Raw genomic sequence first — 16576 nt, 5'->3', positions numbered from 1 at the left:
AAGAATCATCCCTACCCTTCTGATCACGTAGGGGACATGGAAGGATCAAAGGTTAGGTCAGAGAGTTCTAGAGTAAGGAATCCTTATGATGAAAAAAAAAAAAGAAGTGTGTGACCGTGTTTTGAGGGTGACACAGCCCAAGAAGCTGCTGGTTGTGAGGATTCTGGATGAAAAGACAAATGTGTGGGAGGACGGGAAGGCTCTGTCGCTAACGGTTCCCATAAACCACCTCTTCTTGAAGCGTAATGTGTACATACAGAACAACGCACTTAGTGTGCAGCTTGATATGTTGGTTACCATTTCAGCTGTAGAATTCTAAGACTTCCAAACCCAGGAAGAAGAGCGAGGCATGAGGAAGGCAGAGGTTGGCACAGACTGAGAGATGGAAGGAAGTGAAGGCCCGGGGTCCCAGAGGACTTCACAGTGGCAAGATGGTCCCTGACCAAGTAGGGTTTAAAAGGCTCCCACTTTATGGAGGGGCGGGGAATGGACAGGAGAGGGAATGTTCTCGGTGTGCCCATGTGCATGTGAGGAAAGTGACCCACAGAGACCAAACAACACTTAAGGGACATGAGGGCAACCAGCATGACCCCAAACAGCTTGATTCCCTCCCTGGGGAATCCAGGCCATCTTACGGGGGTCAGTAGCCAGGAAGAAGAAAATGTGGCAAAACACAAGAACTTTCCAGGAAGAAAGTTGACACAATGTAGAGACCCCAATGAGCTGAGACTTTCTATCCCAGGATGTCTCAAAAGTAAGTGACAGATCAGCACCTCTCTTAAAAGGTTGACACGAGGGCAGGAAGCTAGATGAGATAACTTTGAGACCTCTTCTGGCATTATGAGTCTACAAAAGAGTCAAGACAAGCAGCTGCCTAATTTCCTCAAGCAATTCCAGGTTGTAATTACTCAGCTCTAACATGGACTGCAGAAGGGCCACGAGAGTCCAGAGTCTGCTTAAGCGACACAATCTGGCCTCTTCCCTTCACACCATCCCAGAGGGCCCAGCCCTCGGGAGAGATCCCAGGCGACAGTGATGACGCCAGCAACACCCTGGTGGCCATCGCTTTCTCCTTAACGCCCATTCAGGGTTATGTATGTGTCTCCTGCTACCACCATGGGTTGTCCTCTCCCTTATCTGAGATACAAATGGAGACTTCAAGGCCCCAAACCCTGTCCCAGCTAAATGTCCACACACACCATGACTAAACTTCCTGAATGCCATGGAAACCACAACTTCCACGGTGAATCTGCCCTGATGAGTACTAAAGCTGGCGGGAGGAATGAACTCTCTTAGGGTGCCTGCCAAGGGGGGCTGGCTGTGTGGGCATGTGAAAGGTTGGTCTTGCCTCTCTGCTAATGGAAGGGAATTGTAACAAAGAACTCAACTTAAGAATGGCTTCTGAAACATCCAATCGGATTTGAGAATATTCTACAGTCCTTACTTGCAAGGATGGGAAATTTCCGTCTGGACATTCATGACGCTTGAATCACTAGAGCTACAAGGCGAAGACTTCACTCAGAAACAGTTAGAAAGCGGTTTAGGTTCCCCTGCCCCTCCAGTGGGGAAGAAACATTTCTCATCTCTCCTGAAGAGAGCTGCCCATATGTTCTCTCTCTCTGATTATGGTCTAGCAAATTCTAACACCTTCCCGAGGGATGGAAAAAAATAGAAGAAACAAAGGGTTTAGGTTTCAGAGCTCTTTCCTTTCCAGCTCCTGCCGCGCTTGTGGCTGGCATGTGGGCAGAGAGCAGGTTTCTATGGAGATAATGATAAGCAAAGATTTAAGTGCTCAGAGTAGGTAATGTCAACAAGTTTGATCATGGAAAATCTGCAATACCAATCATCTAAAGGTGACAGCACCTCTAGGATGAGAGAGCCCAAGACGGAAGCAGGGCCCGACAGGTGGGACAACACAGGGCTAAGCCCCCACCCCTGAACCTCCCTCTGATGTACTCACGTGGCCTCTTCAAACACACGCACTCTCTCGCAGCCTTCTGGGGGCTCCCGTTTGAAGACGTAGCTGTGATTGGGTCGAGGGGAGGCGGCAAAAGCAAGGACTGGAGATGGGCTGCCATCTTCAAGGAAAGCTGGGTGGCCTGGAGAGGAGGCTACAAACACAGGAAGGCTCAGTCCAGTGGAGCTGAAGGAACGATCTCTAGCGTCCTCGGCTCAGGCCCTGGTGTGGAGGGAAGAGGCTAGGAAACCTAGTGAGGTGGGTGGCAGGGGGCGGTTATGCTAATCCAGGTTGTTTGTCCACGCTCTACCTTAAAAAATCTTTGAGGCAGCTTACAGAAGTACGTATCCTATTATACAGGATAAAAAAAATAGTTGAACTGATGGGAAAATGAGGACTAATACCAATTCTATATTCCCAGGAGATAAACAGCGATTGAAGTCCACGTCTCAGACTTAAAGGAATCCTAACTCCTGTCTCTCTCTGCCTTCTTCCAAGCCTGCACTGCCCTGCCTGCCAACATACCACAGCTTCTTCCTTTCCACAGCCTTGAAAATCTATCCCTTCTTCCAGGAAGAGCTCTGGTACTGACTCAGAGAAGCAATCTTTACTCAACCCCACTTGTGGGATAAAATTCCTCTTGCTTTCCACACAGCGAATGTACTTTGCCTAGGTTGCAAATATTGACTTTATCTGTATTTATCTCACATTTATTCCTTATTACTCTATGCTCTATTTACCTCTCGTGTTGTTAGATCATGCCCTTGGCCAGCCTACTCACAGGGTTGCTGTGAGAGTCAAATGAGGCGATGCAGGCAACAGAGCTTTATAATGTAAGGATCATTAGTACTACTGGGAACAAGGACTCATGTCTTGTCCACTTGGTGAAGCAGCCAGGGCAATAGTAGAAAGTAGAAATTTGGAATCAGAAAGCTTGGGTTTCCATCTGGGTCAAACTGGGTGACCCTGGGCAAGAGACCATATTCTTTAATTTTCTATGACTCACAACCACCTTGAGACCTATTACTGCTAATGGGTACAGTGGACACCTGAAGAGACTCAAGGGCTTTCTCCTACGGCGTGCTGAACCTCAGCCAAAATGGGGACAGGGGAGATTGTGTCTGGATTACAGCATGGATGAAATGAAGCACACGAGTGGGCGCAGAGACGTTACATAAGTTATAAAGCAGAATCGATGTCAAGGACCATTATTCTTACTGGTATAACACACAGAACAAAGATGCCTCATGAAGATATTCTAGTTGGCTGGGAAGTAAAAATGCTGGGCCTGAAGTTGATTAGAGGCGGAAAAGGGGGGGGAGTTGCCCCTGCACCCCCGAGGGGGCCCCGCTGCCTCAGCCTCCTCAGCTTACCTTTGTCGTTGGGGAGGGATGCCAGGTCCTCTACGGCCCCCCGGTGTTCCTCACGGCTGGTCTGGCCAGAAGGCTGGGGGGATGCCAGGGGCATGGAGGGAGAGCTGGCAAGGTTGCCAGGCTCCAGAAGCAGGAAAGGGTGATCACAGCTGCCACTCTGGGGGGGAGCCGGGGCACGGTGTCCATCAGGAATGTCAAGGATCTGCCAGGGGAGAGGGTGGGTAACGACTCTCAGGCCTGGCTCTTAAGCCTGCAGAGCTGTAGCCAATCTGAGGGCCCTTTCTTTGTCCTCGTCCTCTACTTGTACCACAGAGCGACAACAGGACACCATTTCCTCAAGTCACTGATTTCCCAACCACCCCCAGTCTAAGGGAAATCACCTCCTATGTCTCCCCTAGCACTTCCTTCTTTTCCCTCGTAGCACCTGCAGTCCAATTTATAATTACGTATTTATTTGAATGGTTTCTCAATGTGTCACCCCCACCAGGCTGTAAGCCTCACAAGGGCAGGGACCTTCTCTGCCTTCTGCGTGCCAGGCTCTGGGAACACAAAGATAAATAACAATGGGGGGGGGGCAGAATAGGGGGGACACCACCAGGCCACTGCAAGACAAGTACACAGATCATCGTCACGTACTAAAGAGTCCTGCCCCTTTGAAAACAGTCACTAGTGGTACTTGTACCCACAGCTCACCAAACTGTGTGCGTGTGTTTGGGTGGGTATAAAATCCTACATATATGCAAATTAAAAATCAACCAGCAAGTAAATTGTAAACTGAGGAGTGTGCCCACTAGAATTGTATGAATACTGCCCAACTGGCATTCCCCAGTTGTATTGTGTCAGTATAAAAATGTGCCTGAGAGGGCAGAAAAAGTAGCAAATAACTCTGCCTGGGAAGTGGGGCGGGGGAGAGGGCCATGTGGGAGCTCTGGGCATGAAGGATGAACGTGCGTCCCCAGGTAGAGATGGAGGGAAGGGAAGTGGTGGCACAGGCAACGGGGTGGCTTGAGCGGAGGCACAGGGGTGACAGTGCTGATGCCAAGCCGGTAACAGTGAGCTGGCGCTTTGGCTGAAGAACGATGCCTATCCCTTCCCGCTGGGACCTGCCCCTCTGCGAAGCCCTGTCCCTTCCCTGTCTACCCACCACCACAAAGCCCTCTCAGTTACACCTACCCGGCTCTGCCGTCCCTGTGGTTAAGTCCATTTGAGTTAATAAACTCAATTTGTCTTCCTTCCGTAGGCTGGTGCTTGCATGTTTCTCTGTTGCTGTAGCCACAGCCTGTGAGCGCCAGAGAGCAAGAGTCCCACCTCCCCGTGTCCAGACTCAGCAAGACGCTGCCTGGCAGCGCATCCAGGGCAGGGCCCTACTCACCCGCAGCAGCTCCTCTTCACCCTGCTCCTTCACGAACACCTCCTCTAGCTCTTGGTTGAGCCCTTCCAGGCTGCGGTGCAGGCAGGGGCTGAGTCGCAGGACAGGGGACCCTGAGGGGAAGCTGGGAGGAGACGCCTGAGGAGCAAATGATGCAGTCGCTGAAACCCACCAAGCCCCGGCCTGTTGTCAGTTCTGCTGCCTGGGGGTGGGGGTGGAAGTGTCATGTCTACCCAGCAGAACCCAGCGAGGAAAGGACGATTTGGGGACAGTTACAGATTGCAGCAGGCCCGTTCAGTGGGGTTTTCCCCAGAAGTGAGAGCTTTGAGAGGCCTGGAGTATGCTTTTAAAGGCTACAGGAGCCTCACTGCCTCCGCTGGACAGGGGGTGAGGGTGGAGAACAAAATTCAGAACAGCAGGAAGACCTTCCAATGTCAGTCAACAAGTCCAAGCCTGCACTACAGCTTCACCTGGGCACCCACGTAGCGTGCAGTGTGTCGGGCTCAGGAGCTGCTCAATCTGAGAGGATCTGCCCATGGGAGGGAAGTCCCACGGAGGACGACAGAGGGGAGAGGGCTGAGGGGAAAAACATACCCTCAATGCTCCCCGCACAGCATGGTCCCCTTGGAGTGGGGAGCCCCGCTCCTTCTCTTTCCCACTGCGGCTCAGCTTCGTCCTCTGCAGCTGTTGCTTCAACTTGGTAATCTGGCAGCCCAGGGGGGGGGGGGGGGGCAGGTGAAGCAAAGCACAGTGCATGAGTCCCTCCTCCCAGATGTGGCTCCTGCCAGAGGCGCATGACAATCACAAAAGGGAGATGGCAGTTACTCTTCCATCTCAAAATACCTCAGCGGTGTTCAACACGCTGATAGGTTCATCGGGCAAGCTGGGAACCTATTACCTAGATATCGGATGCTCTGCATTACCATGTATTCCACAGATGGCCCACTTTCCAAAAAAATTAAAAATACACAATGCTGAAACCATTTTTGTGTTTCACAGATTCCAAAGGCATGGAATACTACTCTATTAATAGAAATGGGAAGTGATGTTTTTGATTTCACTCCCCAAAGTACATTCCCAGCTATCTCAAAGGCCCTGGGACCAGGAAGGATGGAAGGATTTCCCCCCATTTTAAAGCAGACTGCACTGAGCAAGGAGCAGGCTCTCCAAAAGGAATATCAGATTTTGTCCCGGCTTCCATTTCCTGTGACAATTATGGATTATCATCAACAATCCTGAATATTATCCCTGTCACATTTGTAATTCTGGACCTACTTGCCTCAGCTGGCAAATGTCAGGAGATGCAGAGCTATTTAAATACAGGCCTAAATTAAATGAAATTCAGAGAGTAGATCTGCTGCCCACAGCCATACAACTTATGACTCCTGCCAGGAAGAAAGTGCTTTTAGATTTGCTATTGGGGATCATTCAACCATGACTTCACATTTAGTGTAAATAACTTGCTTACTCTGATAATTAAAAACTTGAAATACTTTGTATTTCCCACTAGCCTTAAACACTTCATCTTTTTTCTCTGCTTTTGCAACCAAGAGGGCAGAAGCCACTCCCCTAGAAGGGGGTTGAGAGTGACTCCTGGGGAGCTGGCCCTGTCAGGAGCTGCCCACGGCTGGGCGGGCAGAGCCTAGAGTATGGCTTTCTCTATTCAACCTCAATGCCTAGAACCCCCCTGAGGAAACGGAGAGCCAGGAGAAAGTGCTGGGGAACACATACCTATCTTTTTCTTCTTTTGAAAATAAGGGAGGACGAGTAGTGAAGTAGTAAATGGGGTTGGGGCCTTCCAAGTCCCAGGAAGTCGCTCCCTCTCCCTTTCTTTCTCTGGTCTCTGAAACTGCTTGTCTGGACCCAACCTCAAAGCAGAGTGAGCAAATGGTGGCTCCCACCCTGTGCTTGGCTGCTGAAAGGCAGCAGCAGTACCGACCAAGCCCTGCTGGCAGGAGCATCTGGGCCCCTACGGCCCAGCCACCATGAGGCTGGGAGGCAGCTGGGAAGGAGCCAGCTCAGTAGGAAAAGGCTAGGGCGAAGCAATGAGATCGGAAACGTGAGTCCACTTTGGAGCAGCTGTGTCCATGGTGCTGGGGGTACACAAGAGGCAGCGACCCCTGCAGGAAGGCAAAGGGGGCAGTTACCTCTTTGCGGTGGTCTGTGCTGCCCCAGGACGCCGAGCGTTTGTGTGTACAGGAGCTGGCCCGCTCGCCTTCAAGCTCTTGCCAGGACAGGGGCGTCTGCAGGGAGAGGAGCGCAGTGAGGTAGAACAGCTTCTCAGCCTGGCTCAGGGGAAACAGACACACGGTTCCCAAACAGAGGTGGTGGCTCTTTGAAGGCTTCTCTCTCATCTGCTCATCAACTCCTCAACACCATCAGCCTCTTTTATTCTTTCGGGCTTCTCCACCTGCACCGCCTCTTTCCCAATCCACTTCCTCCAGGAAAGCTTTCCTGATAAGCCAGTAAGGCCAACCCGCTCTCTCCTCTCTTACGACGTTTACACATGGATGATGGTCCCAGTGCTCCCCCCCAGTGAGGACAATGCTGCCCCCCCTAGTCCCAGCAGCTCCAAAGCAGCACGGGCGCAGGAACCCACTGGGGTCCTCGATTCGCACACCCTCTATGTACCCAGCACATGCCCAGGTTCCTGGGAGCCTAATGAAAATGAGTTCGTAGACAGGACTCTAGGAAGGAATCGTTAATTAGTGAAACAGGAAAAAGGTCAACAGAGATCCCCCACCCTCCACCCCTGACGGAAGCAGGAGATGTGTGTGCAGTGCCGTGCCTCAAGCTTGTCCCATGACTTTCCCCAGTACAGAGAGTAAGTGTTGGGGACCTGAAGTCCTCCTGAATATGCAGGGCAAGGGACATTTTCAAAAAGGAGGGAGCCAAGAATTCTGAACTCAGCCCTGACTCCTGAGCCCTCTTGGCTCCATCACAGCTCCTTCTCCTGGGCCCTGCTCTGTGCCTCGTGAGAACAAGGGCTCTGTCTGCCAGCCTCCCTCCCCTGCTGCACAGAAGACAGAGTTGGCCCAAGATGGAAGCAGGGGGAGTTGTAGCCCCACTTCCGGAGCCCCCATCCCAGGGAGGAAGCTGTTGGCTCTCAGCACAAGGCAGGAGGACAAGATCCCTCCCCACGACCAACATCCCTACTTCCATTCCAAGGGAGGGGCCCAAGGGGGGACGCTCCAGTGGAACCAGTTCCTCTCTAACTTCTTTACACAAGCTGCCAAAACCATGAGGGCCTGGGAACCGTCTCCTCCAACAGATCTGCTGACCTCCCCCGAGAGGTTGTTGCAAACAGAAAGGAGGAGGAAACGAGAAAAAACCAACAACTCAACACCCAGCAGCTGCTAAGAAGAGCTCGGCAGGGGTAGTCTGAGCGGGATTGTGGGAGCAGTCCGCCCTGTGTGACAGCTGCAGTGGAGAGGGGCCGCCAGGGGAGCTGAGGCTCCCTGGCTCTTCCTTCTCCCAGCTGCCTACCGATCAGGACCTTCGCTGGGCTGTGGGACACAGCCAGGGTGAGACAACCACCCTACTTCCCTTCTCTGCTAGCACCACAAGGAGACTATCAGATCCATTTCCGCACAGTCCCTTTAGGAAGAGGGCGGGCAGCACATGCTCCAAGCCCGTACCCCAAAGCCCTTGAGGTGGAGCTGGCCCTGAGAGTCTGTGGAAACCAAGCAGCTGTCTACTATCCAATGCCCACATGTCTCTAAACCAGGGTTTGCAGACAGAGCCTCAGAAAAGGCTGCTGCATAGACTGGAAAGTGAGCAGTCCATCTCTTGCAAGCCCTCAGCCCAGGGAAATACTAATGCTACTCCCTCCCAGGGCACCCAATCCCAGCTCTGCTAATCAAAGCACTGAGTCCCATGCGAGCCTGTTGTCCCTGGAAAGGTGGCCGAGGCTACAGAGGAGAGATGACAAAAGCTGAGGTAATGAGCCCATTTCCCCTCCTCTAGGAAGATACTGTACTCACAGGTGGGTGGGGAGAGGTAGGAATCAACAGCCACATTCAGGCTGCCACCGGTTCTACTAAAGCAAACTCTTCAACTAACTGCCTTCTTTCTTCTGAGATATGTGAGGGGGCGGAAGGAGAAACGGAGGCTAGTGCTGGAGTTTAGAAAGGATGTGCAAATCATCTCCTCTCTCAATCCACGTTCCCACTCTGCTCTCTGCTCTGCAACACCTTCCGGCACCTGCTGCCCACCTTGCGGAAACTGTGCTACCAAAGCCTCCCTTTGCCTCCACACCAGCGTCTGGCCTTAGATAGCACCATCTTGCCCTCTATCCCACGGGCTCTCCTCTCCATACCTGGCTCTCTGTCCGACGCATGTCCTTGTTCTTACCTTGCCCCTGAGCCCTAAGCCTGGTCTCCCCAACCAAGTACCAACTCTCCCAGCCTTCCTAACTTGTCCTAACTTGTCCACCCCATGCTGTTACTTTGCTCTGTGTCTCCTCTATTCAGACGGGTTCAGGGTATAGACCATTCATGCGTTCAACAAATAGTTACTGAAAGCAAATTGTATCATGTACTGTTCCAGGTGCTGGGGACACAGCAACGCAGGAAACAACAAAAATTCGCATGCCCTTTGAGTTTACATTCTAGTTGGGGACACAGTTTAAACAATGATAAATACTAAAGAGAAAAATACAGCCAAGAAAGCAGCTGGCAATGTGGGTGCGTGGGGGTGGGGGTGGGGGGTTGCGGGTTAAATGATTTTAACTGTCTGGCAAGTCCTCAGTGGAAAGGTAAGATCTGAAGAAACCCATCAGGGACATGAGGGAGTAAGCCACATGGCCATCAGAGGGAAGAGTGATGGACACAGAGGGAAGAGCAAGTGCCAAGGCCCTGACGCAGGAGCGAGCCTGCTGTGTCTGAGGAGGAGGAGGCTGGTACCTCTGGAGCAGAGTGAGTGAGGGGCCGCGTGGTAATAGACGAGGTTAACAGGTGTGATAGGTTGAAAAATGGCCTCCCCAAGGGTCAGGCCCTAATCCCTGGAACCTGTAAATGTTACCTAATGTGGTAAATATTTTTTGTAGATACCATTAAATTAAGGTGGAAAGATTATCTGAGGTTACCAGGTGGGCCTTAAGTGCCATTACACGTGTTTTTATGAGAGACAGACAGCGGGAGATTAGATACACACAGAAGAAAAGGCAATGTGACCATGGAGGCAGAGATTGGAGTGATGTGGCCACAAGCCAAAGAATGCTGGCAGCCTCCAGAAGCTGGAAGACACAAGGAATGGAACTTGCAGAGAGCCTCTGGAGAAAGGGCAGCCCTGCCAACACCTTGAACTTGGCCCAGTGAAATGGAATCGGACTTCTGGCCTCCAGAACTGTGAGAGAATCCATGTTTGTGGTTTTAAGTCACTAGGTTTGAGGTAGTTTGTCACAGCAGCTTCAGGAACCTAATACAGTCGTTATCCTGTGTTTGAAGCTGTTTGCATGCCGGCCTTGAGGATCCTTAGGGCAGGCATGCCCACAAGTGTAGGCTGTGGCCCCTCCAACTGGAATGGGCACATCAAGAGTGGGGACCATGCCCTGCCCCTTATTTGCAGGCCCTTCTACCTCTGGGTCTCATCACGGAGGTCTTGGAGCACAGAAAAGTCACAGCTAAGGAAGGCTACCCTTCAAAGAGCAACCCTTTATGGCACAACAGGGGCCAAGCCATGCTGCGTGACAGCCCTGTAAATTGTCGTTCCAGATGATCCTTTGGAAGCAGGGTAGAGCTTGAGCTCAGTAGGCCAAAGTCATGTTTGTCAAAGGGACTCATGCACTAGAACAGATTTATTTGTACACCCAGGGGGAGCAGCTAAGGGAGAAGCAGGGCTATTTACATACCATCAGAGGCATCAGCCAACCGTGCAGATGACACTTGGATTATGCAAAACTGAATGTGGATTAGACCAAGGAAGGCTGGCCTGGGATTCTGAGATCCCGCAGCAACATGTGGAAGGACACCTGGGCACGGGGGTGGAGAAGAGCTTTCCAAAGAACAGCCTGACCAAAAACCCTCCCAGCTACAACCTGTATCTCTGCGCCCAATCCAACTAGGTTTCTGCCTGGACTCCGAGGTAGAGAGAGTCCTGGTCGTGTTGCCTCCAGTGACGCTGGCAGAGCCCAGCTGGGCCCTGGGAACACAGTCCAGTACACCTGTGTGGAGGCGCAGGGCAGTGTGATGCCTGGCCTGGTACAGTAACTACGTGTTGAAATGAAATCCAGCAGGGAATCAGCCCCCGGGACTCTGGCCAGACAGAGACAGGAAAGGCTCCGAGGGGGGTCTGCCGGCCAGCGCTGAGAACTCAGGCTGCAGATGGCCAAGGCCACCATCTCTGGCCCTACAATCACTATGTAACCCTCATATTTTCCATCATGAACCCATTTTCAAACATGCTGTGCTGTTGTCATACCATATGCTGAACAACTGGTCCTATTCACCAGTTTGGAAACTAGGCTCTGGGCCCAGGCCCCACACCCACAAAGGAAGGCCCATGATGGGCAGACTGAGTTGTGTGTCATCACTAAATATTGAGGCACTGGCTTAGGAAAAGGAGGAAGACACTACACAGGTAGGGAAAGCCACAGAGAGGGAGGGAAGTCTTCCCAGAAAAGGCAGGCCACCTCTGCCTCTGGCCTTCAGGACCCTCCATGAGGTCTGGCAGGCACTTAAGCTATTTGTTTTCTTCCAAAAGGTAAGTCAGGCCTAAAGAAAACAGTCTGTGACAGAGGCTTCCCCACCTTACCTGCAGCAGGCAGAGGAAGTGGGGCTGGCGATGAGTAGAAGAGGGGGCAGGGGAGGCAGGCAGAGCAGGTACCCAGGGGCCCATCCGTGTGCAGGATGAGAACACCAGTGGGGGAACTTTGCTCAAACAGTCATTCCAGCTGTGGTGAGACCACTTCCTCCCTCTAGAAGAGTGCAACAAGACTCAGATGCTTTGCACAGCAAGAAGGGAGAGGGGTGACCACAACCAGCGTGTGCTGCCATCACTGCCCTGGTGCGGGCCCAGCTACTAGGAGGGGCCAGCGCAAAGCATTGACAGCCAGCTCCGGTTTGCCAGCTGACCTGGGGGAAGGGTGGTCCAGAGAGGGGAAAACATTCAGATGGATCTGGAGAATCCTGACAAAGTCTTCCGAGACACAAAGGAACCTCCTCCAGATAATGGTCACTCCACACAGAAGCCCCCTTCATCCTCCCTGGCTGGCCACTCTGCATCCAGCTCCCGTTGCACCCAAGCTCTTCCTTGTACTCACCACGCTGGTCTCGGGGAGACTGGTTGTCCCTGGCCATTGCTTGCTCTGGCTCAGAACATGCAGCAGTTCCAAAGCACTCCTTCCCCAATTACCACATTCAGACCTCCTCCTGCTTCCTAGAACAACCAACTTCCCAAATAAGATCCGTCCACCTCTCTTTCTCCCCTGCCCCAAATAGGTGGGTAACCCAGCTCTCCATGTCAGACTGTAAATTGCCTGGGGAACTATCGTGCATTCCTCTGTGCCTAAGAGCTTAAGACACAGCTAAGCCCAGGCAGGGAATACTGGGACTGTGGGCAACCTGCTATATTCAAGAACGGATTGCTTTTCACTCCATCCTCTGCCTTGTGAGGAAGCCTCCAGGACACAGCATGCCTGGCTATCTAAACGGCAGGTGTTCTACGCTTGCTGCCCAGATCTGAAACTTGCTTGGAAAGGGCAGGATGCTTGCTTGCTTTAGAGGATTCAGAAAGGGGAGCTGCTCAGCTAAGCCTTAACAATGGCAGCTGCCCTCACTGCAAGGCAGGCTCCTGGGAATGCCAGGGCTGATGTGGTCTCCAAATACACACTCTACTTGCTGGCTCTGGAGTGAGGTGGGTGAGAGGTATGGGGGGAAAAGTAAGAGTGCAGAAGTGAGGGCCTGCCAGATATGGTGGATTCACTACACCGGTATAGCTGAAAGAGGAAGGGCAGAAGGTGGGGTACGAGTGGGAACAGCCCCCCTTGAGCTCAAAGGAATTAGGGTAAGGTTCTAGCATCATTCTATTTTTAACAACTTAAAAGCCTTCAAGGACTTTGGTAGATCCCGCCTCCCTACCTTCCCTCTACCTTTCCCCATACTTCCTTTGAACTCCCTAATAAAACCTCTCCCTCATCTCTAGTCCTTTCTGGGTGGTATACCAGCACTCAGAAGAGAAGGAACACCAATGACTTAGGGAGACGCCAGGAGAGCCACAGGTCATCATGGTGTAATACCAGTGTGGAAGAAGGTAGTTTGTGCCAGGTCAGGGGGCTCAAGCAGGAATTTGAATGGAGCTCAAAACCTAGAAACAGAAAATTCCCAGAAGACCAGGAATGAAAGATGGGCAGAGTGCATATTTTGGTTTGGATGCCTAGTTGATCAGAATTCTCCCACCTCCTAACTGCAGCCACAATATTGACAGGTTGCTAAGAGTTCCTCGAGGGCTGGAGCCCATCCCAGGAAAAGAGGAAAGCTGCACAGTTCAGCCTTGCCAGACCCACAGAGGCGCGTCGCTGACCTCTGTCTTGTCGTGGCAAGAAGCCCAGACTTGTTATATAAAAGATCTGGCCTGCAGCTGGAGCTTGAGCAGCACTACAGAGCCTAGAGCCCATGCCTCTAAATCCGGCCAGGGAACGTCTGAGGCCAAGCCTGCCTTGGGTTGACAAAGAGAACACTACCTGAGGAGTGGGATCGAGGCTTCCTAGAAGGCTGGCAGCAGGAAATGACAGAGAAGGGCTACAAGGAAACCTGTTGCTGACTGACAAAGAGGGATGCAATCATGAGCTTACACACTCAAAGCAACCTCATGTCCTACTCCTCCAGGAAGCCCTCCTTGACTACATTTGGGATAAATACTCCTCTCAAAAGAGAAAGAAGTGTGTGCTCCAGGCCTATGAGGGGGCGCAGCTTAACCTATCCTGCTTACCCTTTTCAAAGAGTATGGGGAACAACCCTTACTATAGTGTCCAGGGCTCCCAGGAAGTAGGCCTGCTCTGTCTGTTACCTGGAGTGTGTTTTCCCTTCACATTCTGTTTGTACATCTAAAGGGGGCCATCGATTTTAACTGCTGCAAATTCTTGTTGGTTCAAGGTGGGGTATTCCCATGAGAATTCCCCTCCTCTGAACTGTGCCAGACATTTGGCCCCATCTCAGCCCTTGGCTGTCTGCTCACTGGCCTTCATGGAACTGGCATCCAGACTCACAGGCCAAATCTTGCTCTCATTTCCTTATTCTTCATTTCAACATGCCAAGAACAGTACTGGGCATTCAGGCTCTCACTACTAATATTTGAAAATGGATCTCGTTTAAAAAATAAATAAAAGAAAGGGACCGATGGGATGTGCTCAGAAGAGGAAGTAGGGGAAAGTGAACGCACAAAATTTTCACATTTGGCCATCACCCCACCTGTGAGCAGGCAGAGTGGGCACATGCCCCCCAGCTTGCAAAGGAGGAGCTGACTTGTCCAGTATCCCCCAGGATGGTGGTCTGCCTCTGAGCCCATGTTCTTCCCATTCCGCTTCCTCCTTTTCCTGAGAACAACTCATTTGTTCTGAAGTTAAACAGGAATGGGTTTTAATTGCATCAAAAGGGAGATGATTTGGCTCTTAACATAACTGCTAAGAATGCTGAAGTCCTGAATCAGATTAAGAAATATCTTTGTGTAATTTCACATATGAGATGACTTCTTGCTCAGGCGAACACTATCTTATTCAAAAACTGACAAGAGGACTGGATGATCTATGGAGAGTCCTTCCAAGTTTATGATTCTTAGTGACTGTCGTGAAGAGAAGGGGACCTGGGCTCCAGAGGACTCCAGCGAATCCACTGAAATCCCGGGCGGGGCTGCTGGCTAGGGATCAACTCTCCATTATCTGCGAGCTTTCCATTACTATTGCTCCAGCGAGACCTACCCCAGCTCGACACACTTTTTGGCCACCTCTTCCAGTTGTCTGGGGAACGCAAACTCAATTGAATGTTGGCCCCAGTTTAATTTTAGTCAGGTAAATCTCATTTTCTTAACACCTAGAATAAGTTCCAAAATCAACTCTTGCTTAGCCACACATGAATACTCAAGCCAAACTGAAACACCCAGATCGACTTCTCTCTTCCACCAGTCAGGTGGAATGCAAACTCATTTTCATGTAAGTTTACAAAGAAAACCAAACTGGTAAACGTTACATGATGAAAAGCTACATGGTGACGATGCACAGCCAAAACCCAGGACAAATCACTTCAGGGACTGAGATTGGTAAGTAGCCCAATGGCCTCCTCAGCCAGCCCCCTCCCTCCATCCTTATCCCATTAAGAGAGAGCTTCATTACCTGGGTGGCCTTGTCATTGGTACAGCAGGTGAAGGCCCCATCAGCATCTCGTGGCCACTGGCCCAGAAGGTAGGAGCTGAGGATGGTGTCCAGGGAGAATGTACGTCGGACCTGGGGTGGCTGAGGCCTACACACTGGCTTTTCTGGGGCCACGGAACATGGGACGCTGGCTGGAAGAGAGCACAGCCCGCCCCTTGACATCAGCATGGAGGAAGGAGACATGGTAACCAACCTTCTCTCCTCAAGGAAGCCTCACCTGCCTGTCACCTCTTCATTTGTATGCACCCCCTCCTAAAGGAAGTTGAAGCTGCCCATTAAAGCACAGTCTGCAGAGGGATCTCCTGACTTAGGGAGATGCCAGAAGAAGCGTTAAAAAGTCACAACGGTTGCCTGCGGTTGGAAGATGAACCGGTTTCATTTCTGGAAAGTACCCCTCACAGGTTAACCAGCTGGTCGTTACCATTGGAAACAACTTACACCATTTTACCTTGGACTGGGGTGGCTTTACATACATGTCCTCTAGCTTTCTCCTGTCCTTAATGGACTACAAACTGTGAACTCTGTGGTCTCCATACTGAGTTTCCTAAGAGCAGGACTGTTTCACAGCACAAAAGAGGGAACTCTGAGAGGACAAAAACCAAGCTTTCTTCCATCTTTTGTCTCCAGCCCTTCTTCCTCCCTCTAGCACTCACTGCAGGGCTCCCACGCACTGCACAAATTCAACCCAACTTACTGAAGGACTCTTCATACTTCCTTCAAGACTGGCTAGCCCCAGGAATGTAGGTGCCCGAGACAAAGAGAACAGTATAACTACTTTCAACTACCCATATGAGGAACCAGCTTGAATCAGTTTAGGGAAACATCCAAGTCTTTTGGTTCTCGCCTCTGTCTCTTACTTCTGGCTCAATGGGACAAAAATAAAGCAATTTATAATTGCTTTATTTATATTTTCACCTTGGCTATAGCTTTCTGGGAGAAGGTGAAAGTTGAAACTGTTGATAAAATAGAAGGGTTCGGGAATCATCTGTAAATTTCGATCATCTGGGTGGACCATGTTTTTCATGGCCACATTCTTAACACTCTACTTAAGATCATAAGGCTCTTTCCTTTAGACTGAGCAAAATGCTTTCCCATCTGTACTAATCCCTTGACAATTCATGTGTGCGTGAAGCACAGCAAAAGGAACTGGGGATTGTAGGTATAAAGAAACTTGAAGACGCTACAGGTTGGCAGCTCCTCAAAAAGTTAAACATAGAATTATCATACAAACCAGCAATTCCATTCAAGGTATATATACAAAGAATTAAAACCGGGGTCTCAAAAAGCTATTTGTACACCATGTTCATAGCAGCTTTATTCAAAACAACCAAAAGATGGAAGCAACCCAACTGTTCATTGACAGATGGAAGGATAAACAAAATGTATATACATGCAATGGAATATCAATTCCAAAAAGGACTGGAATTCTGGTACACGCTACTACATGGATGAAACTTCCAACACTATACTAAGTGAAATAAGACACAAAAGGACCAATAGTGTATGAGTCTACT

General features: G+C 50.8%; 1 protein-coding gene across 4 annotated transcripts in view; it reads right to left on the bottom strand.

Annotated features, from left to right (window-relative positions):
• Nucleotides 1-16576, bottom strand: part of FAM117A (family with sequence similarity 117 member A) — a 40855-nt gene that overhangs the window by 2063 nt on the left and 22216 nt on the right. Inside the window, exons 2-7 of one of the 4 annotated variants that reach the window (XM_074319334.2) lie at nucleotides 15024-15193; nucleotides 6847-6942; nucleotides 5294-5404; nucleotides 4703-4837; nucleotides 3331-3532; nucleotides 1961-2111 (exon numbers count right to left, since the gene is read on the bottom strand). In XM_074319334.2, coding sequence (XP_074175435.1) covers nucleotides 1961-2111; nucleotides 3331-3532; nucleotides 4703-4837; nucleotides 5294-5404; nucleotides 6847-6942; nucleotides 15024-15193 — 865 coding nt within the window. Of the gene's footprint in view, nucleotides 1-1960; nucleotides 2112-3330; nucleotides 3533-4503; nucleotides 4655-4702; nucleotides 4838-5293; nucleotides 5481-6846; nucleotides 6943-15023; nucleotides 15194-16576 lie in introns of those variants that run through there. The other 3 variants (XM_088802212.1, XM_074319335.2, XM_074319336.2) reach the window with 3 other exon arrangements.

Source organism: Rhinolophus sinicus, chromosome 12 (assembly GCF_057876585.1).
Source record: "Rhinolophus sinicus isolate RSI-liver-muscle chromosome 12, RSI-T2T, whole genome shotgun sequence".
Classification (NCBI taxonomy): domain Eukaryota; kingdom Metazoa; phylum Chordata; class Mammalia; order Chiroptera; family Rhinolophidae; genus Rhinolophus; species Rhinolophus sinicus.
This window is presented reverse-complemented; position numbering and strand designations above follow the sequence as displayed.